The following is a 21904-nucleotide window of genomic DNA, read 5'->3' as shown; positions in this document are numbered from 1 at the left end:
ATGCAGCCGTAAGAGAATGATTCGTGACTCCGATTCTCATAGGGTTCAGTTTCCCTCGAGAAGGAATGGATGTGGTTGTGGTTGTCTTCAAATATCGCTCGTGGAGAGCGGTGTCACGTGGTTTGGGCACGCGTCGCGACAACCCGCCCGCCTGTGGTGTTGACTGCACTGAGTGGTACAGCCACAATATTTTGGTTTTGCACAAGTCTGTCTAGTTTCTCCAGAATGATGATAGCCGGTGGCCATGACCTCTCTACATTACAGAAGTGCTTCGGCCACGGACCGACGTAGCACACAGCCGTTGAATGGGCCTTCGCGCGTCAATTCAGCCAGGACCCGAGAGTACGAAAGAGCCTCAGCGCGAGTCAGCGACTCGCCAGTCTTCCCCGACGGCTACAGTGATACGCCTGACGGACACAAACACACAAAAAGTGAGAACAGATTCAGCGGACTGGACCGGCGGAAAGAGAAGTCTACAGTGACAACAACCGAGACCCTGATAACCAGAATAAGCCCCAGGAAGGCGACCACGACGAATGAAAACAGATATGCCGATAATAGTCGTCGCCGAAGTACTGGCAGTCCCATTCAGAAGCGGGCAAACAAGGAGGAGAATATACCACCGTGGAATCCTACCGTATCGTTAATACCTCACTCCTCTGCGCCTCTTGCGACACGAATCACAGCACCACCACTATCACGACATGCGCCGCCAGAGCTTGATCCGGTCGCGCTGGGGGGTATGACCATGCAAGAGCAGGAAAAGGCAATATTGGATGATCTGCTATATGTGTTTATGGGTTTCGAAGGACAGTATATCAGATTTCGCGATAGCTACGACCCGGCTGAAGAGAAGGAGCGGCTTAATGGCCCCTCTTTTGTTCCTTTGCCGGGCCTTGATCCCAGTCTCAAGGATCTCACGACTTCCATGTTGTCTATGGCTACTCATCATTGTGCAATCGAGGCATTCATCGAAGTTCAAAGCCGGGAGGAGTTCGGTTCTGTCAACCATGCTCTCTGTGCGGCAATCCGCAAGCTTCTGAAAGACTATCTCATCCTAGTGGCACAGCTGGAACTGAAAGTCCTGACCGATGCCGACTTCACGCTCCATCAGATGCACATTGCCATTATCCCGACCGCTCAATGTCTGGCTCAATTGTACTCTCTCGCTCAGGAGCTGTTGAAGAAGAACTCCCTTTTGGAAGAGGACATCGACGACTCGATGGATGATTTTGACGCCGATAATATTATCGAACGTCTCAAAGAAGGCGGCGATCTACTCCCAGGCAGTCTCAGCAAGAAGCGGTGTATTGGTGGTAATGTCTTAGGCTTGTTGTCACACCGGCTGTCAACGTTCTCTGGAGATCCTGCGGCAAGAGCGATACTGGAGATGCTCTTGCAAGAGTCTGGCAGGCCGTACATGGTAATGCTCAATGAATGGCTGCACCGTGGCGGTATTAATGACCCTCATTCGGAATTTTTGATTGGAGAAAGAGCCAGCATCAAACGCGAGCGATTAGATGAGGACTACACGGATGAATACTGGGAGAAACGCTATTACATTCGTGACAAGGAGGTCCCTCCACAGCTTGAGTCATTGAAAGAAAAGGTTCTTTTGGCTGGGAAATATCTCAATGTTGTGCGCGAATGTGGTGGTGTGAACATTAGCAGCAAAATCGTCGATACTCCTGCGACGTTCGACGATCCTCGCTTCCTCGACAATGTCAACAACGCGTACTCGTTCGCGAACAAAGAGTTGCTCCATCTACTACTCACGAAAAATTCTCTCCGAAGCCGCCTGAGATCCTTGAAGCATTATTTCTTCCTTGACAGAGCCGAATTCTTTCTTTACTTCCTCGAATTGAGCGACTCGGAGCTCAGGAAGAAGCATCGGGATGTGAATGTAGGCAAGCTGCAATCTCTACTGGATCTCGTGCTGCATCAGCCTGGTAGTATCGCAGTGGCAGACCCCTTCAAAGAGGATGTCAAAATCAGAATGAACTCCATTGGCCTGACTCAATGGCTGATCAAAGTAGTCAACGTCCAAGGCATTGATCAGGATAACCCAGAATCGATAATGGACCAGTACAAAACACCCGCTCAAGGCTCTTCCGCAGACAAGCAGGGAAAGGACAGGAAAGAGGAGGATAAAGACATCATTGGATTCGACGCCCTCGAACTCGACTATACAGTGCCTTTCCCACTATCGCTGATTATTAGCCGGAAAACTGTCATGCGATATCAACTTATCTTCCGGTATATCTTGGCCCTTCGACATCTTGAAACTCAGCTGGTAGGATGTTGGGCGACCCATACCAAAGAAAAAGCGTGGATACATAAGTCATCGGACAAGCGGTTCGAGCTGTGGAAGCGACGAGTGTGGACATTACGCTCTCGGATGCTCGTGTTCGTACAGCAGATGCTTTTCTTTGCAACAGCGGAAGTCATTGAGCCGAATTGGCAGAAGCTCATGGTCAAGGTGGATGACGCCGAGCGTGATGACATCGAGGAGACGAAATCGGGACTCAACAACAAGTCGAAGCCAACCGTGGACGAATTGATGCAAGACCACGTCGACATGCTGGATTCGTGCATGAAGGATCTCGGGCTTACCCAAGCTAAGCTGCTCAAACTGCACGCTAAGCTGATGACTGGCTGTGGCATGTTTGCGTCCTATGTCGAGTACATTACTAAATCCATCTACGAAGCCGACACCAGCATACAGAGTAAGTCTGGGAAAGGTGCAACCGTGCCAGCAACAACGGATCCCGCCCGAATGAAGAGGATTGAAGAGTCAATAAAGAAATACGAAGAGCACTTCAACCGACATTTGAAGATCCTCATTGATGCTCTGAACTGGTTCGCAACCACGGAGACAGTGTCATTGCTCAGTCTTTGTGGACGACTGACAAATGCTGAGGTGCAGAAGAGGGATGACTTGTTCATCTAAGGGGCATGTGATTGTGTTTGAGGGCTGGCAATCAGGTCTATGGCAGGGCGTAATCTGTGCCTGGGAGATTCACTGATCTTATCGCCTCTTTGTTGGCTACGGAGGCATGACTTTGATGATGTGTATGAATAGATCATGAAAATTCACACGATTTTGATCTTGACAATAGTCAATTGATTAAATCGCTCTTCTCTTCCAATCGCATTGATCGGTTTCTACCGCACCCAGGTCGATCTGAGTGACATTAGCCTATAGCGTCGTAGGATCGCAATATATCAATCAGATCAGGGTGGTAAGAATGGTGGAGATTCACTGCGCAGATGTATATAGCAAGCAAAATCGGGTCGATCTCCGCGGCAAGAGTGCTGGAGAGGTTCTCAGGAATATATATACCTTCTCTTACCTTTCACACTTTCTCTTTCTTTCTTCTCACCACTCTTGTCTTCTACGCAGGCACGGCTGTCCGCATGGTGCAAACACATGGAACGGCGGACGCGCTCTGTCTATTTCGTCAACGACCTCAGTTAGACTGAGAGTCGACTTGGTCAACACCCACCTTGTTGACCTGTTCAACACAAAATGGCCCATGATACAAGCATCACAATGGTAATGACACCCTTCTCATCCACAAGTGAAGCGAAACTGATGATCAGATAGTCGTCTTCCTTGTCGTCAAGTGGCTCTTCGAATCCAACTCTCACTCTCACTTCGAGGACCAGTGCAGAATCTGTCCGCATGTTGCCTCTCAAAGAGCTCCCGACCAATGCGTCAATCTCGTTTTACCTATCCCCGGGGTCAATCGAAGTTACAGCAGATGAGCCGATCGTCCTTACTACCACTTGCACCGTCAGTGCCAACTCAAAGAAAGAGCAACCAATACCTGACTGTTACCTGATCCTGCTGGCGCTGAACGAAGAATGCCGACGTCTTCGGCGAGGCGGGTTTTATCATCTGCCACTTCGTGACGGAATTTCGTCGGGACACCCGTGCGATATTGTGTTCGTTGATGAAGGATGGGGAGAGAAGGGTAATGCGAAGTGGGATGCTGCCAACTGGCAAGAGAGACTTGAGATGTGTACCGCAGGTGAGTGCTTTCAATGACTCTCAGAATACCTCCCTCCTCGTCCTGTTCTTCATTTCCCGACAGGACATTGCCTACATCGAAACCTCCATGCTGATATGTAACGTCGCTAACACGACATCCAGAGGGCAAAATCAAGGACTCCGAACTGGTCATTCCGATCTGCACTCGAATGCTCCGACATAGAATCCCACTTGCCTCGAAAGGTGAGGCATCCCTTACTCACCTGGGCTGGTAATGTTTTGAGAGTACTGACTGACAATCACAAGACTGTAGCGGCGGCTACGTCTCTGGTTCCGACCAGGCCGTTTCGCGGTACCCAGACCAGATTGCCTGGTCGCGCGGTGTTGAAGACATCTCTCGAATCCTGCTTCTGTACCCTCACCACCACGCAAACCCGATCCTGTGGCCCACCGACGTGGCGGAAAACTCGGAATGCAGCGTACATCTGACAACACCGAATGACCTCTCCGAGACACATATTGTGAAATGGCAGAAAGATACTGGATTCTCCGGCGACTACTGGAATGCGACAGCCAAAAGAAGCCACAAACGCTTACCAGGACCTGTCCAAAGTAATCGTGACGTTGTTACGAATCTGTTGAGGATTTGGAATCAGACAGATATGGAACGAGAGGAGGTCATGGTCGCGCTTGACTGGACAATGTTCACCAATGTGAAAGATACATGGGAGTTTGTCAAGAAGCAGGCTGACAGTCTGGACGCCGAGAGTAGGAAAGCCATGTTGGCGTTCTGGCCGAAGGAGTGGCCGGAAGAATGAACGCGTGAGAAAATGCGTAACCAGCTGGGTGAACAGACGGGGGTGAGCAGCCAGGCTTGAACAGTATGCAGCGGCCAGGTGTCGACAAAAGAGCCGGGGACGAGGACATGATGCACGTGGGCTTACCGGGCTGGAAGGTGTCGTGTGCAAGGATTGCGAAGAATTCGAGGTCGAATACTCCTACGACAACGTTGGAAGGATGCAATTGAACCTTGGCCGTGGCTGATCTGTCCTCCTCCTAATCGAGCGCACCGATCTGGTGAGCCAGTGTCAGACATGGAGATGTTGAATATCAATCGAGAGATGAGTCGAGCGCAATGACATGGACTGTGATACATGGGTTGTGAGAACCTACTGTTGCTACCTACCTCAAGACCGAATTGATTGCCTCATAACGTTCGAAAATTTTCTTATCTGGTCTTGTATACACAAGGCTTCAAGGCCTTGGCTTCATCCTGTGGCGAGATATCCTCATCGTCCCCTTTACCGGCCACGAACCTCATCTTGCCGTCTTGCACACGTTGGTATTCATGCCCATTCCACTTCAGACCCTTGTGCTTCCCAGCAGTCGGCACACCGGACTTGACAAACACCATGCTCACGAACATCTTGTTGCGCTTGTCGACCGAGTCCTCCCGCAGAACAAAGCCGCGTCGGGAAAAGACCTTGACAAAGGCCGAGATATCAGTTTCATCAGCTTGATTCCCTTCGGATTCTTCAACAAAGATACCATTGCCAACGGCTTCATCGTCAGAGTCCCCCCCTTTCGGTTTTTGCTTCTTGCGTCTCTTGCCAACGCTGTTCTCAACGACATGTCCCGGCCGGCGTGTGACGCGGCCAAAGCGGGATTTCACCTCTGCAACCCAGACTTCACCTTTGCCGTCGCCACGGAGAATCCGCCATGCCTCGTCGACAAAAGAGAGCCAATTTGTGCCCATCAGGCTGAGGCAGAAGACGGCGATATCGGCCTCGCCGTCTCGGAGTGGGAGATTTGTAATGTCCGCTTTCGTGACGAAATTGTTGGCGGCGTGTAGGTCGTAGTTGTGAAATTTGAGCTTGAGGTTCTTGACCTGAGATTGGCATCCGCGTGCGAGCGGGGCGTCGCCGCAGCCTAAGTCGGCGATTGTGCAGGAGCCTGTTTTGCGGCGAGGGAGCGGCAGAGCCGTGTCTTTCTCCTTCTCATTCAAGTTTCCACGGGTCTTGATCGTGCGGACGTACTGCTCGACTGGGTTCTGGGGCCAGGACTCTTTGACCTGCTGGGCAAAGCCGGCGTGGTATTCGGCGAAGAGGTCTGGGGAAGACGTGAAGAGGTCTAACGCTTGAGAGGAGGTGGTGGTGTAGAGGGTCTCGTTCAGGTGGCGGAAGCGCGCGGAAGTCAGTTTGTTGCGCATTTTGGCTTGGAGGGCGGTGAGTTTTGTTGCTGGCGGCGCAGGAGGGAGGGCTTCGATAAGGGCCTTCGTCGACGATGACTGCTTGCCGATGTCACCGCTGTTGCCATTCTTCTCAGACTTGTGGCTATTTTGATCAACATTCTGCTTGTCTGCTACGGGCTTCTGTTCGTCTTGGACATCTGGTTTGTTCTTGTTCTTGTTTTTCTTTTGGCTTGTCTCCTTCCTTCCCACAGCAACGGCATTGGAGTCGGCCTGTTTCGTGGGCTTCTGTTCCTTGCCAGCCTTGGTGGAGACATTGTTGGATCGAGAGTAAGGCTCGGGCTTCGACCTTGACGGATCAGTCTGCCGATGGACCTTTGTTTCGTGACGTTGATTCCATAGCCGCTCAAGATCGGTACCGCTGATCTTGGAGGTCTGACCGTCGTGAGAGGTCGTGCTCTTTCTCTTCTTTGTTACCGGTGTGCCATTTCCGGACGACTGTCCCTTGTCCGGCTTCTGAGTTTGCTTTTCCTTCACCAGGGATGTTGGCGAGACGTTCCAACCTGGAACTGCAAACATCGAGGGATTGCGGAATGATTATCAGGTGTTAGTGTCGCTGCAGGTCTCAGACGGTTTGGGTCAGCTGCATGAAGCCCGAATTGTGCAGGACTAGGCGTGCTTGTTCAAGATTGACGCATGCGCTGCCTTGGAGCAAAATTGATATTCAAAAAATTGTACTTTAGTTTGGCAGGCATTTTGCACTTGCCCAGTGCGTACTAGAAGTGGAAAGGTTCCGGGCTCCATTAGTGGACGAAAGCGCATGATGCCGTTCTTCCCGAGGTAAAGTCATGCAATGATTGGTCAGCTTCTAAGCGCTAGCTACTTAGCAAAAGGCTGGCACCGGCGGGGCAGTTTCCTCTTGTACTATGTGCTCGTGATGCACAGCACACAACCAATTCCGCTTCCTCTTCCTCTTGTTGCACAATTCATCTACCACTCTTCCTTCAGAGGACACAACATGCGCCACCGATCGGCCGATCTCGCTGCGTTCAACTGGTCGGTGCCGGACACCCTGCTCAACTCGGCCTGGGACATGGCTACTGGCATGGCTCACCATGTGCCTGATACTATTCCTGCAGGGACACATACGGCATTATTCTCAACATCCATAGATCTTTGACAGTAAAAGGGATCCGCAGCGCCTCGGATGCTGCAGCAATGACTAGCTTTTTCCAGACCTCTGGGTCTGAAAGGGCGAATCGCCTTTTTCCCATGGACCCAAGTCCCCGATTATACGAACTCCAGGCTACGTTCACCTCAAAGCATCCTTGCGATGTATGACTATCACAGTATAAATAATTGCTCGACCATCGACATGATTGGCAGCAGGCCCTCAACGACTTCCAGTGCATCCTGTTCTTCCCATTTCGAACCCCATGTCAGGGACTTTTACGAAGCAGCAGCTCGGGATGCTGTCAGCCCAGCTCTCTTTGTGGCGCCTCTTGACACACAGTTTGGCAGGGCCAGCCTGTTGTTCAACGTCGTTGCAGCTTTGCGCGACCTGCAGGATGGAGCACATCCAACCTCCACTGGGACTTTCCGGCCATTTGTGACACACGATCGTCATCACAATTGCCGGTTTCAAGCCTGAAAGGATTCCCACTGGCGTGCCATTGTTGCGGCGTGCGAGTGGAGTGGAGTTTGAGAGAACTTGACGTCGAATGCTGCGCTCCAGTCAGATTGACGACCCCTCGTGGAGGATTGTCATGGGCGATTAACGACCGCCCCTAACTAACACACACTTTCCGGGATCCGATGTCTATCACTGTGACGTTCAACATATCAATACTTATTCGACTCCACGCAATTGTAACGTTTGACATATCACCCTCTGCTGAGCAATACCAATTGTATGTCAGCACGAATCTGATCGTCCCTGCTGCATGCCAGCAGCGTCACTCTTGGGCAATGCGAGCCTCAGCAAACAGTCGAGGTAGTGATCTACAGTCCTAAAAAGTCTGGATAGCCAACGGCTACACAACTGCTGTGGTTGAGGTCCCTTCATCCACTAACCTTGCTTCATGGGCATCTTAGCACCATAGCGGTGGCCAATAAACCTCGCACCAAACTGGGCAAGCCTGCAAGCTTGCAAATCCGGGTAGCCCGCCCCACGAAGATCCCACACAGTTTTCCGCCCCATATGTTCTACGAGTACCATGCACCTACCACGAACAACGATACGAAAACGGTTTCCCATCAAACTGACCCGGTCCATCCACATGGATCCTTTCTTCTCTAGCTCATTGTTGACCGGCTCCAAGGCTGGTCTTTCCTTTTGACAGTCGCCACAGGAGACCCCTGCATTGTCAGGTGGTATGATATCAAGCAAGTACTTCCTCCTCCCTGGTTCTCCTGCTTCCGCTAGCGCGTGGGAGCCATCGTTTTACATAGTACGGACGTAGGAGGTATTCTTCTCCCCCTGGTAGGGTCCTTGTCGTTGGTGCAACAGCTGGGCCTTCTGTCTATCATAACGAGCCGGCCAATCATTTGTAGCCTCCAGTACCTCAAGCATTGCTGCAAGAGAGCCGGCATTACAGACCTCTTCTCCCTTCTGACCATACTGCATTAGCTACAGTATGCCATCAAGGGCCGTACCTATGTTCGACAGCCGCTAAGACCTGGCCCAAGCTTGCTCCATCTCTGACCTTGCTGTTATGCTTCGGAGCCCACACTAGCTACGATCTCCGCGCTGTCCCCGATCAGGCAATCTGCGCTCATTGGATTCTTGTGCCTGGTACCTATTTATATTCAGACCCGGGGAATACAACCATTATATGGATTGAGCCTCTGCCGGTGAAGTATTGCTTGTCGCAAACAACAGCATCAGAAGTTCTCATGGTCACTGCGTGTTTGCGGGCGACTTGACTATACAGCGACTGGCATGTCGTCAACGCGTCACGAAGTCTCGACTAAAAAGATTTGGTGCCTTTTGCCAGCAGCTACACCATCCATGACTTGAGGCCTCATGTCTCCTCCACTAAAAGATGACGACTTCGTTGATGTGGAAGAATCTGAAAACAGGCCAAATGAGACCGTGGAGGATGAAGCGACACGGAAACAAGCGGCTAAAAGGAGGACCAAGACTGGATGTCTGAGTGAGTCCCATTCTCTCCAGCTTACAACACGCCTCGGACCGGCGCCATACTGACATATTTCTAGCATGTCGGAAACGGCGAATTAAATGTGGAGAGGAGAAACCTGTCGGTATATTGCCTCGCGTCTCAATTGCGTCTCTGACCTGTTCATGATCCAGATCTGCCGAAACTGCATCAAGTCGAAACGCGAGTGCCTTGGTTATGTTCAGCCCCTTGTCTACAAGCAAGAAAGTCTGGGGTCCTCGAATCCAAGCTACGACTTGCCAGAGCAGTCCGACGCGAACCAATTCGAAAGCTTTCCCATGGGTTCTTTTGCGGATCCAAATTTCCTCCAAGGTCCGCAAAATACCGGACCATATCCCAACAATGATGTTCCGCTTCCTACGCATTACCAGCAGCTGCCATTCAGCGCAAGCTACCATGCATACCCTCCGACCGCCTCCGCCAGCCATTTCTATCCTGATACATCGACCGCAGCAACTCATTTTGAATGGCACACTACTCGAAACACGCATCGGCCGTCATTCTTGGGCATTTCCGACGCGTCAGGAACGATTCTACCGCCAAGGTCGTTCGGAGATGTCCAGCAGGTACCTCGATCTGACCTGTTCTTCACCCAACAAAGCCCGCATAGGGCGGAATGGGGACCACTAGGGCCATGGTCAGCATCAGCTCACGATCCAAGTCCTTTCTCGCCCTTTGCGGGCAATTTTGAGCCGGCATTCGAGCACCAATACGCAGTTGCCCCTGCCTTCCGACCACAACATTATTTTCGACAAGATGACCTCCAAGGTACGAATATAATAGAATTCTACTCTGCTCTTCCGGTGCTTGGCTCAGGCTAAACTCCTTCAGACGGCGGTTCCAAGCAGCGCGATAGCAGTGGATCTTTGAGTGGATCATTATCGCACGCGACAAGGGTTTCCTCAATGCCAGGAGCGGCTGCCCTACCCAACACGAACTTTCCAATGCCACCGAGCAGCGATGACTACGAAGACCCCGCTGACCCTTTCGATGTGGGCTCTGATGAGGAAGACCTTTCGTACCATGCAGCAGCAGAAAATTTCACGCAGATGCTTGACCAGTCAAATCAGAACAAGGGGAGGACGTCCCGACCTGATGTGGTCCGCAGACCACATCAGACACTGACGAATTTTCGACCTACTACCACAATCTCGCCTCTCAGAGAGGAGCGCAATCAGCATATCTTCCATCATTTTGTTGAAGTCACAAGCCAGTGCATATCTGTCTTTGAGAGACATCATTTCAGCTCAATAGCTGGCCCCGCCCGGACACTATGGAACTTCACTATCCCCTCGATGGCCTTGTCTCATCCCGCTCTCGCACATGCAATTCTGGCACTAGGGGCGGTGCATCTTTCGAAACTGCAGAATACTTCGGATGCGGTTGCCGTGAAGCATTTCACATATGCCGTTCGACGTGTTGGGAAGCTTCTCGGGTTGCCAACAAGACGTCTTGAAATCGCAACACTGGCGACGGTTCTCGTTCTTGGCTTCTACGAAGTCATGAATGGCGATCACTCACGATGGAACCTACATCTATCCGGCGCTACGAAGCTGGTGCTGGAACATGATTATGCAGGCATGATCCGGGCCGCGAGGCGCATGCGAAATGGCGCCAAGGCGAGGGTGAATCAATGGATGGCTCACTTTGCCCTCACGGAAGAGAATTATGCCCGTGTCGCTGGCATACCTCTAGCACTATTAGATGATATCGACTGGGAAGTCGATTCAGCCTTCATTTCACGGCTGACAGGGGTTGATATAGATTATGACCATCAAGTCCAACCTCAATTTCCGACACAGAATCTTGTGGCCGACCTCAGCGAGAAGGGTATCGAGGATCTCAAGGCGAAGATGGACCTCAGGTGGTGGTATTGCAAGCAAGATATCTTTCAGAGTCTGGTGGGCGGTGACAGACTGCTCATGCCACCCGAGGACTGGAGATACTGCCCACCCAGAGGTCAGCTTGGGCGTTCAGCCAACCCATACGCGACCTTGGACCATCTGTCACTGATTATGGCTCGTCTGGCAGACTTTGGCGGAAAAGACCGGGTTCGAAAACAACGTGCACTAGCCACCACAGGGGGCGAATGGAAACCACCAGTATGGTTATTTGGTCCTCAAGGGCCTCCTGGTGGCACCAAAAAGCCTAGCAAAGGCCCAGAATTGTCAGACTCACCTGAAAACTTCCGCACGGGAAGGGCTAGTGGTGCGCAGAGGTCTACGGGCCACAACGATGCTAAAGCTTCGGTGGCACCCAGTGCTAATGAAAGCAGAGTCCGTCAAAGTAGACCCAACATGCAAGGTTCGGGTCCCTCAAGCGGGCCTCCCATGATGGGTATGATCCCTCCGCCAAAAGATCCTATTGTTTTACCTTCCGCTTTCAAGAGGATGGATGCAACCCTCAGGGACCCAGCTTTCACGGGCATGAAGGAGCAAAAGAAATCCACGCCACCTCTCAACTTGGACGACGAGACATCAAGGGCTTTTACAGAGCATGATGAGATTACGAAAGCCTTCGATCTGTTCGCCAGATCATTAGGACCTGATTTCGACCCGCTCCCATATACCGATGCACCCGTCACAACACCTTTTGGGCCTGCATTGAGTTACAAGAATGCCGGCATTGCATGTATATGGGCCTTATACTATGTTGGACGCCTTCTCCTACATCGCTTTCACCCAGAGATGCCTCCGGCTGCAATGGTAGCAGCGGGAGTGACGGCTCACCTAACTCGGGACCATGCTCAATCAGTGGGCAAGATCTGCGCAGGCCTCTATGCCACACCACAATATAGTCAAAGTGGGTCATTAGATCCAAGTTATGCCGGTGCCTTGATGGAGAGCACATTTTCGCTGCTTTTCGCTGCAGTACAGTACACCGATGCCGCACAACGAGGCTGGACAATCAATAAGCTGCAAGATGTATCCCAGAGATGTGGATGGCAAACATCTGGTGCCATTGCAGCTGCTTGCGAGACTGCCTGGGAGAGAATGGGCCAGACCGGCAAAGGGCCTCCGTATGAGAGAAGGCTGGATCCCAGGAACCACGACGCCCGAGTGACGGGCGCAGGTCGGAGGCCATCCATGGCTAGTACGAGAAGCGCAGATGCTATGGCAGAACATGAATCCGCCTTTGTTATCCACGATCGCAGCTTGATTGATCGCTCAAGCTCTACAAGAGTCCATTGGGCACTAGGTTTGCTCTCTGTGGAGGAGGACATAAAGCAAATGAGTCTTAACGGCTAGTGCTGCGGTCTGCCTCAACTGTTCTTGACTGGATGTCAGTGCTGAACGAGGCTTTCGACACAGCTAGCCTGCTGCACCTCATCTCGGGCCAAAAGCTCATCGCAAACCTCAAGGTACTTGCGCAAAAGTATTGGAACATCCAGGTGCTGGTTCCTTCAGCAGGATGTGCTGCGTCAGTATGTCGCGCCTTCTTCAGGATACAGGGTCCCTCCTTTCAGACGAGATGTCCCGTGCCTTCTTCGGGACGTGGAATGCGCTCATGTCTTCCGGATGTGCACAAATCCTTCATGTTACCCATCATCGGGGATCAAGTGTCTGTATATCGTCCGTTGCATTTTCACAGCCCACCCCTACGACACAGTACCGAACAATCCTAACAATGCATACATTCCGCAAAGACGTCTCCTCGTACTTCGATCTCCCTTCACGAAAGCATACCTCATCCGAGTCTACGACGCCCGTCTCCCCCACCGCCACCGGTGCCAACGCACGTGGGACTCAGCCGTGGCCACCACTGCTACGCAAGCATTCTTCTTCGCGATCAGACCTTGATGCCTGTCACGGAAAACTCTGTAACCTGGTCATTCCAGAGCACTCCTATAATGAAATCGACCGCCGCCATTCGGCGTCTGATTCCCCCCTCCCTGAGCCAGACGGGATCCCTTCAAGATCAGCTGTTGATGCTTGTCACGGAAAGCTATGCAATGAGGTTATTGCAGAGCATGCCCCTGACTACTTCGACCTTCATCCGGCGTCTGATTCTCCACTCCCTGAGCGAGATGGATATACCATTGCTCCAAAGGACGCTAAGAGAATTAGGGATGTGAGGTCCACAGAATCTCTACCTGCACCGTCGCCGAGATCCCCAGCGTCAATATATGGCAAGGCATCTCTGGAAGCCAGTCGACCGGTTATGAAAGACAGCCGTTCCAACACTCCTCGGCGATCGCAATGGGCAAGATCGACATCAGGAAGTATCTGGTTTCAAACAAAGAAGTCTTCGACAGATTTCGTCGGCGGACCGCCTTCAAATATTTCTGTTCGTACAGACTTGACTCCCTTGAAACCACCGACGGCCACGAGTCCTGGTGTGCGTGGAATGTCAAGTTCGTCCATTAGAGTCGAGACTACTTTCGCAGAACAACGACAAAAGTTGCGCAATGCTGATTCTCTGACGGAACCAACAGTCGAGAGTACTTTCACAGAAAACCGACGAAAATCACGCGATGCTGATTCCCTGACGGGACCAACAGAACCAACGGTTGCGAGCCCTTCCCGCAGAAGTTCAATCAATCCAAAACACATCCTTTCAGCTCCATTGTTGTTCATTCGGCGAGCAAGTCTTACAAAACCACGCAGCAAACTTAGGAGCAGCCCGGCAAAGATACCCTCTCCCAATGCCAGACCTCCACGATTGGCAGATCACTCTACAATGCCGAAGAGAAATTACACCTTCGAAGCACTTCAACGGGTCAGTGCCATTTTGCATGACACAACCAAGCAGGAGACCAAGTCAAGTGCTTCCGATTCCTTGTTACCTCTTCCCCTCGTCAAGCCATTGATCAGGACGTTCTCAGATAAGTCAACCACGTCGAAAGAGAGAAGAAGTCCGCAAATAGAACAAGGGATCGTGTCTCAATATACCATATATCAGCGGCAGAAAAGCGTAGAGCGATTCTCCGGCCCCCCGTCGTATACATCGAGTCAAGTCAATTTGCGAATGGGACTTCAACCTGCCAACACTCCCGAAGAAAATGCCACATACAAAATCAAGAGAAGTGCTAGCGCCGAGACCGAGGAGTTTCTTAAAGTCGACATCAGTATCCGAGGCGGAACGAGCTATCTGCCCAGCGAGGCACGCCGAATCCACACTCCGCCTCTTCCAGAAGAAGGCGCGGATGGAAAGTGGCGAGGCTTTTTCTTTGATTACAATGCTCCGAGAGCGGACAGTAGCATTCAGGACCCGGAGCCTTTATCAAGTGGAAGCTCAAGTGCAGCGAGCGCCGGAGAATCGGAAAGCAAATCACCCAACTTTTTCAAGATGACGGGAAGAACGAAGACCAATCGCTGTAAACGGGTCGTGACAGGAGACTGGTATGATGTCAAGCTGAAGCAATTCGACGTTGGACAGGATCCGTCGCAAGTGACTGACCCGAAATGTGGTGAGAAAAGGCTCAACTCACCTGGCTTGTTCGGGAAGTCGCCATCAGGCTGGGACAAAGCGCAGTTCGACTTGACAATTCCTGAACATCTGCCGAGCAGTCCTCTTTGTCCGAGACATCCTAGGTACTGGCGTGTGGTGAAAGGAAAAGGTTCTCAATTCCGTGGGTGTTGGATGCATGGGGTCGGTCTCGACGAGAGCAGGGTGTGATTGATAGCCCCTGTGAGAGAGGTAGCCGCGAGCTTGGAGATGTCTATGGTGTGCGTCTGATTGCGACAAGGCAGTGTCGCTCCTATGAATAGACTTAACAGCGTTGACAATTGGAAGTCGAATAATGCTATTGTTATTCTCACGTTTCCAGTACTTAGTGATAGTAATGGATCTGTGGTAATGGTGAATATGCCTTTTCCATCGGCTTTCTTATGTACGGCAGCCCAAGTTACAAAAAGGCGGCTTACGCTTCAAATATATCTATCAGGTTTCGCCTGGCCTGGCCAGCCCTTGACGCCGGCGCCTTCCTTTCCATTATTACAACAACAACAGCAATAGCAAGAGCGACAAGAACAACGCAAAGGAAAGAGGCTCACTCCAACATACAGCATATCAATGATGCCTGTCCAGTCTTTGTCTTTTTTGCCCATGATCCTGGATATATTTGCACGAAGTCCCAAATACCACCCACCCCACTATGAGTACATGCCTAGAATGCAGACACGGCGACAGCAATCGCTTGACTCTCGCTATGACTGATGCTGACATTGACATTCTTCACGCCGGCCTCTTTCGCCGCTTCCAACGCAGCTCCATGAAGGGCGACCTTGGGGGCCCCATTCTCGTCGCTGAGGATTTCAATGTCGTGAAGAGGGGCACCGCCTCCCTTGCTGCAGACTCCCAACGACTTGAAGACAGCTTCCTTGGCACTCCATCGGCCAGCATAAGAAGCCTGAGGCGAGGCTGCCTTGTTGCAGTACGTCTGCTCGGCGTCAGTGAAGTTTCTCTTCACAAACGTCTCGTTTTCAATGTTGATGGCTCGGATGTCCTCGACATCAACGCCAACCTTGGATCCCTCCATGGCACTTGCTTGTGTTAGGGACTCGAGCATCGCCTTGGTCTCCAATGCGCTGGCGCCAGAGACTTTCTTGGGCAGACTGGCGTGGTAAGTGAGCTCGCCAGACTTCTTGTCGGCGACCACTCGCTGGTCGGGATTCAAGAAGACCTTCTGCATCATGTCGTCAGGATATGGTGCATGAGTCTTGGCCACAAACAGGGTGTTGTTGATCATGCCGTTGTGGAAGTATCGGTAGGCTCTCTTCTGTCGAGCCTCAACCTTGGACTTGTATCGCTGGAACTCTGCTTGGTCCAAAGTGGCAAACAGGTACTTGGGATGGATACCAATGGCCTGAGCACCCTTTTGGCCGAAGCCGAATGAGGTGACGGAGAATGCTTTGATGCCATCGGTTTGCAATGACCGGCTGGGATAGACAATGTAATCGAACTTCTCCATTACCTGGTCCACATTGTCGGCGTTTCGGTTGCCAGGCACGATGCCACTGTTGAGGACTTGCAAACAGCCGTTGAACATCCAAGCACCTGCTGCACCCTTGGGGTGACCAGTGAGATATTTCTGGAAGATACCAAGCAGAGCATTGCCCTTCTTTCGGCCCAAGTGTTCCATCTGTTTGCAGATGACTTCAGATTCGTTCTTATCGTTGGCGACAGTGGAGGTACCGTGGAAAGAAGCAACGTCCAAGTCATCGATAGTGAGACCCCAGGTAGCCAACGCACCACGGAGGGGAGCAATAGCAGGGTCTTGCTTCCAGAAATTATTACCCAGACTATTCTGCGCCTCCTTCTCTTGTCGGACCGCCTCACGCTCTATGTGGGCGGCACGTTCCTCCATGTACTCCTTTGCGTCGAAACCGAAGCCAGCTTGAGATTTCATGGCTGCAACTTCTTCGTGAAGGTACAAGAGCTCCGACTCTTGCCAGTTCTTGATAGCGCGTCTTCTGTGCTCAAGTTGTCTCTTGCGGTAGTTGATGTCAAGCAGAGGAGATGGGAATTTGCCAGCATTCTCTCGGGCAGTCGTCAACACACCTTGGCCTGGTGCAGGTACGGATCGGCCAATCTTATCTGTGGCAGTGGAGACCAAGCCAAGGATACCGTAGATCGGAGTTCCCATATCCAAAGCCAGCCGAGCCGACATGATGATCTGCATACCACAGCCTTGAGACTCCATGAAACCGTTTCGAGTGGTTGTCGTGGGTCGAGACATTTCCTTGGGCGTGCGGCCATGTGCAAATTCATCCTCAGCGTTGCTGGTAGCCTTCATATTGGCGAACTCGTAAGAACCTTCCTCTTGGAAGTCATCGAAACCACCAACGAAGCAAACACGTGCCTTTCCTTCGACGATGGTCTCATAACCGATGTCGATAGATTCGACAGCGGTCGCGCAAGCACCGACAGGGGTCTTGATCGGGCCGGTCGATGACAAGAGCAACATGTTGACCCAGGCAGCCATAGTGTTGATGAAAGATTCTTGCAGAATATCCTTCTGAACAGGCTTGTCCATGAATCTATCTTTGTACATGCCGCGAAGGGCAGTGGTACCACCAATACCAGATCCAACACAGTTGCCGACCTCGGACAGGTGAACATACTTGTAGAACTCATATGGATCCGTGATTCCAGACGCAAGAAGAGCCTCGACAGTGCAGACAAGAACAAAGAGAGTGACTGGATCGACCTGAGAGATGATGTCGTCGGGAATACCATATTGCTTCGCGTTCCATCCAGTTGGGATCTGACCGGCAACAAGGCGATCAAAGCGGAGAGCCTTGGGAATGAGGAGCGTGGCGCCCTTCTTCAGGCGGACAGTGAATTCGCCCGATTCCAGTTCGAAAGTTTCGACCTTCTCACCATGTTGTCGCTTGAACTCCTCGGCAGTCTCTTTAGAGGCTTCGAACGGGTCGAGGTCCTCCTCAATCTGGATTTCTTGCAGAAGCTGCTTCTTCTTTGGGTCGTAGCCGTTGAACAATTCTGGTTCAATGAGACGAATACCAGACTGCTCCAGAATCTGCTTCTCATATTTTGCTTTGACATCTTTGTCGTCAACAGGTTCATTGGTCTTTGCGTCGACCCATCCAGAGTACGACTTGCCCTTGAGAGGGCCGTTGTGATTCTTGATCAGACCCATCATCCAGGCCATCTCAACGCAACCCTCCAGCGAGAACTCACCATGAGCTTCCATCTCCCAGCGAGTACGCGAGTTGCCCCACGGACCAAGCTCGGCAAAGCCAGTAACGACAACAACCTTGTCGAGATCGACCATGCCCTTAAGCTTGGCGTTGAGTGGCTCGATCTCCTCCTTCCACTCAGGAAGTGTGGGAAAGTCGAACTTAATGTTGGCACGAGGTTCGATGGTGACCTTCTTGTAGAGAGCCTCGCTGTCTTCTCCGTTGACAACTTTGTTCTCAATGGCGGTCTCCTTGGTGACAGCTTGTCGAACGGCGCTTGTCTCCATGATCTCGGCACGCAGCCTGGTCATAAGATCTTTGAGATCAGGCAAGAATTGTAGACCTCCGTTCAAATCAGCCCAGACGGGCTCAGTCTGGCAGAGGTCGACAATGGCTGGCGACATGAGACCGAGCAGATTAAAGGCCATTTCTTGCTGAGAGAAGGTTCGCACACCAAGTTTCTCGACACCGTCAGCAACGATATTGTTGCCGCTCATGAGACCGGTACCACGAGTCCAGCCAATTACAGCACCACAGATAGTCAAGTAGTCAGCCCAGCTCTCCGAGTACCATCGGTTGAACAGAGTCTCCAAGGCAAGTTTGGACTCGGAGTACAGACCATCATTACCGAATGTACCATGGTTAGGTGACAGAGGGAGGATGACTTGAGCTGGTCGCGTGTTGATTCCATTCTCAAACTTCTTCGCCTTGACGCAACCTAGAAGACGCACCAGGTTGGTCAACATGATACGATGTGCCAATTCAGATTTGGAATCAATGCTGTCAATCTCGCGGCCGTTTTCGGGGATAGCAGCGAAAGGCACAATGAAATCCAGATCCCAGCCAAGACCTTTCTTGTTGTCATAGATGTAGTCGATGAGGCCCTCGACATCCTGCTTGCTACCTTGGTTGAAAGGGACAACCACAAGCTGTGATCCGCGAGCGCCGAAACGTGCATACATCGACTGATAGTATTCGGTGACTTCACGGGAGTAGCGGCTGGTAGTAACGACCACCTTCGCACCACCGCTGATGAGTCCTTGTAGGACTTCTGCACCGATGGATCCTGCACCTGCGCCGGTCATGAGGGCCATCTTGCCTTGGAAGGTAATACCCGCCCGAGCGGCATTCTCTAGGCCGTCAAGATACACACCAGTGAGCTTCTTGCTGTAGTCCCAGCCGTGCTCCTGCTTCTTCTTCAGATGAAGGAAAGGAATCGTTTCGGTTTTGCCCTGCTTCACGGTGCCATTCATGGTCGCCCGGGTTACCGAGCCATTACGGCCAGGTCTCTTCACGTCCCCATTCTCTTGAGGCATGATCTGAGACTCATTCATGGCCAGTGCACGGACTACATCCTTGTACAAAGTGTTGAACTGAAGCTGGGAAGCCTTGGAAAGTTTGTGTTGCTTCCGAATCAATTTGTAGACATTGCGAAGATCATTTTGGACCTTTGTCCGGTTGCTGTACTCGGAGATCTTGCCGCCCTCAGCCATCTCGCGTACATACTGTTCAAGTTTGCGAGCACTTTGGCGAGGGACCTCTTTGTAGTCGAGGTTGCCACGGGCATCGATGGTCGTCTGAGGACCAGTAGGAATCGATACGTCTTTGTACACTGGAGCTTCGTCGAGAACATCCCTGCAGTTTTCGATGAGCTGCTCGCCCAACTCTTTGGCTAGCTGGTAGGTTTCGCCTCGCTGGGTTGGGCAGTTGTCGATGTGATATTGCATGTACTCGATCAAAGTGGGATTGGATCTGTTCATGATGCGGATACACTGGCTGACAATCTCACGGTCAACAGCCTTGAGGCGGCCGAAAATGATGTCGTAATACATGCTGAGAGCATCTTGCCGAGCCCAATTCCAGGAGGAATCGTAGACCCGAGCCTTCAATGTGCTGAATGAAGGCTCGATGCCCGAAGCATAGAACTCTCCATGCTCAGTGTTCCACAAATCAAGTTGAGCTTGCAAAGCTTTGTTGGTCTCTTGGGAGCCAATGAAGGCCTTGTCGCCAGAACGAAGATCCATCTTGAGGTAGCGGGCGAACAATTCGAGCTGCTGTTTAAACAGAGCTCGCTGGTCTTTGGTCAGAGCATCAATGGCCGCAGGGTCCATCATCATGCCTGCGCCAGCGGCACCCGCAGCGGCACCGCCAGCAGATGCAGATGAGAGGCTGATACCAGCGATCGAGGCATATTTCTGAGCGACATCTCCAAGATAAGCTTTTGCATCGTTCTCAGAGCCTAGCCGCGAGGGTGGCTCCATCGTCAGAGCAAGCAACAAAGCCCCGTCTTGTCGGCCGGGACCGAGGCCGAAAGAGGTCTCTAGGTGCTTTCTGACGGCTGTGATATTGAAACCACCAGGCATCTTGGAGGATACTAAGCGGGCGATCAGCGAGGATGACTGCTTGCCAAGTTGGCCATTGAATGTAGACTGCATGGAAGCACCCAGTTCGTCCAGGGGAGTATCTTCCGGCTTTTCGGGTGTCGACCCAAATTCTTTTCCGAGGTCACCCAGAATTTCATTTTGAAGTGTAGATTTTCCACCGACCAGGTCTTTGATTGCTTTGCTCAGAGGAATGTCTGTAAGAGGTTTCTTCAGCTTTTGAGCGACCAGGGTTCTGAGAATATCAACGGCGGCAACAGGAGCATCGGCGACAGCTGCAGCAGGACCGGCACCTGCAGCTGGAGGAGGAGGAGCGGCGACAGGGGCAGCGGCTGCAGAGGGTGTGGAAGCAGCTGGAGCTGAAGAAGAAGCTGCCGGCTCTGTAGCCGCCGGAGCAGGCTCGTCTTCAACAGGGTCAACATCGTAGTAGATCTCTTTCTGATCCTTATTGTACGCCAGGACCTGCCGTGAGACTGAAGTAGCAGCGTCATATGCTTCATATTTGGAAGCCAACGTTCTCTTGGCCATACCGCCCAATGTGTCTGCGGGCCCTATCTCGACAATTCGCTCCGTTCTGTTCTTTTCCAGTATGACATCTTGAGTCTCGATCCACCTCACCGGAGAGGCGAACTGATATGCAAGGAGCTCAACGAGCAAAGTGTGGGCGAGCTCTTGCTCGACTTCGGGCCGCATTGTGGCAGGATGCGGTAATGACGACTGTGAGGAGTAAAGCTTTGCCAACGTCGTGTTATGAAGTCGAGAGGAGGAGTTTCCGTCAACCGTGAATGCCCAATGCTGGATGAAGTGAATCAGAGCAAGGGCAGGGTTTCAAAGCACAGGTATGAGGAAGAGAGAGAACTGTGCTGTACAAAAAGCTGTGGTCGATGAGGAGTTGGAGGTAGGAATTGTCGGAGGAAGGTATAGGACAGAGGGAAATGAGGCAATGGATCGATGAAGTGTCCCGATGCCTCGTGTGTGATCGGGATAGAAGAGTAATCAATCAATGCACAAAGGCAATGGATCACGGACGAGAGGGTTGAGATAGATGTTGCTTGTTGGGATAGGCGTGGGAATTTTCGATGAGGCTGCTCTCGAAAGACCTTTCTCGCTTTCCCCGGTCCCAATCGCTGGAGAGCAACCGGTGCAGAAGGTTGAGAATTAGCGCCTGTTGCCACCATCCAGGTACAGGGATTCAAGCCCCGCCAATTCAGTTTAGGCATGGCGTCTTTCACAGTTGGAGAAGCCCATTCAATGGATCTGGCCGAGGTGCTTCAGCCTTCAACCACCAAATATACTGGCGAGCTGGGTACCTAGACAGCTCAACTACGAGTACAGGCCACCTCGCTCTATCGTATTGCAAAGCGTATAGGATTACTGAACATACGAGATACGGGAGAGAGTAATCTTTTATTCATTGCAGCCTGAGTCTAGCTTCAAACACCTCAATTGATAATGGACAGTCTGTTCTCTGACATACGGTACCTGTCTAGCACAGTAAAAGGTGGCGCCGGGCCCTGCAG

At 51.8% G+C, this 21904-nt stretch overlaps 6 protein-coding genes across 6 annotated transcripts; 4 read left to right on the top strand and 2 right to left on the bottom strand.

Moving 5' to 3' along the window:
- Nucleotides 1-188: 188 nt before the first annotated feature.
- Nucleotides 189-3132, top strand: PV05_05870 (uncharacterized protein). Its single transcript, XM_013462431.1, has one exon. The coding sequence runs from the start codon at nucleotides 245-247 to the stop codon at nucleotides 2948-2950; it is 2706 nt and encodes a 901-aa protein (XP_013317885.1). The 5' UTR covers nucleotides 189-244; the 3' UTR covers nucleotides 2951-3132.
- Nucleotides 3133-3406: 274 nt separating this feature from the next.
- PV05_05869 (uncharacterized protein) lies at nucleotides 3407-4812 on the top strand (the record flags this gene model as incomplete). Its single annotated transcript, XM_013462430.1, has 4 exons — nucleotides 3407-3556; nucleotides 3608-4034; nucleotides 4157-4237; nucleotides 4301-4812. The coding sequence occupies exons 1-4, from the start codon at nucleotides 3530-3532 to the stop codon at nucleotides 4810-4812; spliced, it is 1047 nt and encodes a 348-aa protein (XP_013317884.1). The 5' UTR covers nucleotides 3407-3529.
- A 297-nt stretch (nucleotides 4813-5109) lies between these two features.
- Nucleotides 5110-6888, bottom strand: PV05_05868 (uncharacterized protein). Its single transcript, XM_013462429.1, has one exon. It carries the CDS (start codon nucleotides 6759-6761, stop codon nucleotides 5223-5225), a length of 1539 nt encoding a protein of 512 aa, XP_013317883.1. The 5' UTR covers nucleotides 6762-6888; the 3' UTR covers nucleotides 5110-5222.
- Nucleotides 6889-9207: 2319 nt separating this feature from the next.
- Nucleotides 9208-12609, top strand: PV05_05867 (uncharacterized protein; the record flags this gene model as incomplete). The annotated part of the gene is made up of 4 exons (XM_013462428.1): nucleotides 9208-9337; nucleotides 9402-9442; nucleotides 9496-10129; nucleotides 10193-12609. The coding sequence occupies 4 exons, from the start codon at nucleotides 9208-9210 to the stop codon at nucleotides 12607-12609; spliced, it is 3222 nt and encodes a 1073-aa protein (XP_013317882.1).
- Nucleotides 12610-12988: 379 nt separating this feature from the next.
- On the top strand, nucleotides 12989-14980 carry PV05_05866 (uncharacterized protein; the record flags this gene model as incomplete). The annotated part of the gene is made up of 1 exon (XM_013462427.1): nucleotides 12989-14980. The coding sequence occupies one exon, from the start codon at nucleotides 12989-12991 to the stop codon at nucleotides 14978-14980; it is 1992 nt and encodes a 663-aa protein (XP_013317881.1).
- Nucleotides 14981-15158: 178 nt separating this feature from the next.
- PV05_05865 (fatty acid synthase subunit alpha) lies at nucleotides 15159-21468 on the bottom strand. Its single transcript, XM_013462426.1, has one exon. It carries the CDS (start codon nucleotides 21075-21077, stop codon nucleotides 15471-15473), a length of 5607 nt encoding a protein of 1868 aa, XP_013317880.1. The 5' UTR covers nucleotides 21078-21468; the 3' UTR covers nucleotides 15159-15470.
- Nucleotides 21469-21904: the final 436 nt, after the last annotated feature.

Source organism: Exophiala xenobiotica (genome assembly GCF_000835505.1).
Source record: "Exophiala xenobiotica strain CBS 118157 unplaced genomic scaffold supercont1.3, whole genome shotgun sequence".
NCBI classification, from domain to species: Eukaryota; Fungi; Ascomycota; class Eurotiomycetes; order Chaetothyriales; family Herpotrichiellaceae; genus Exophiala; species Exophiala xenobiotica.
The sequence above is the reverse complement of the archived record's forward strand: the minus strand, read 5'-3'. Positions and strand labels throughout refer to the sequence as shown.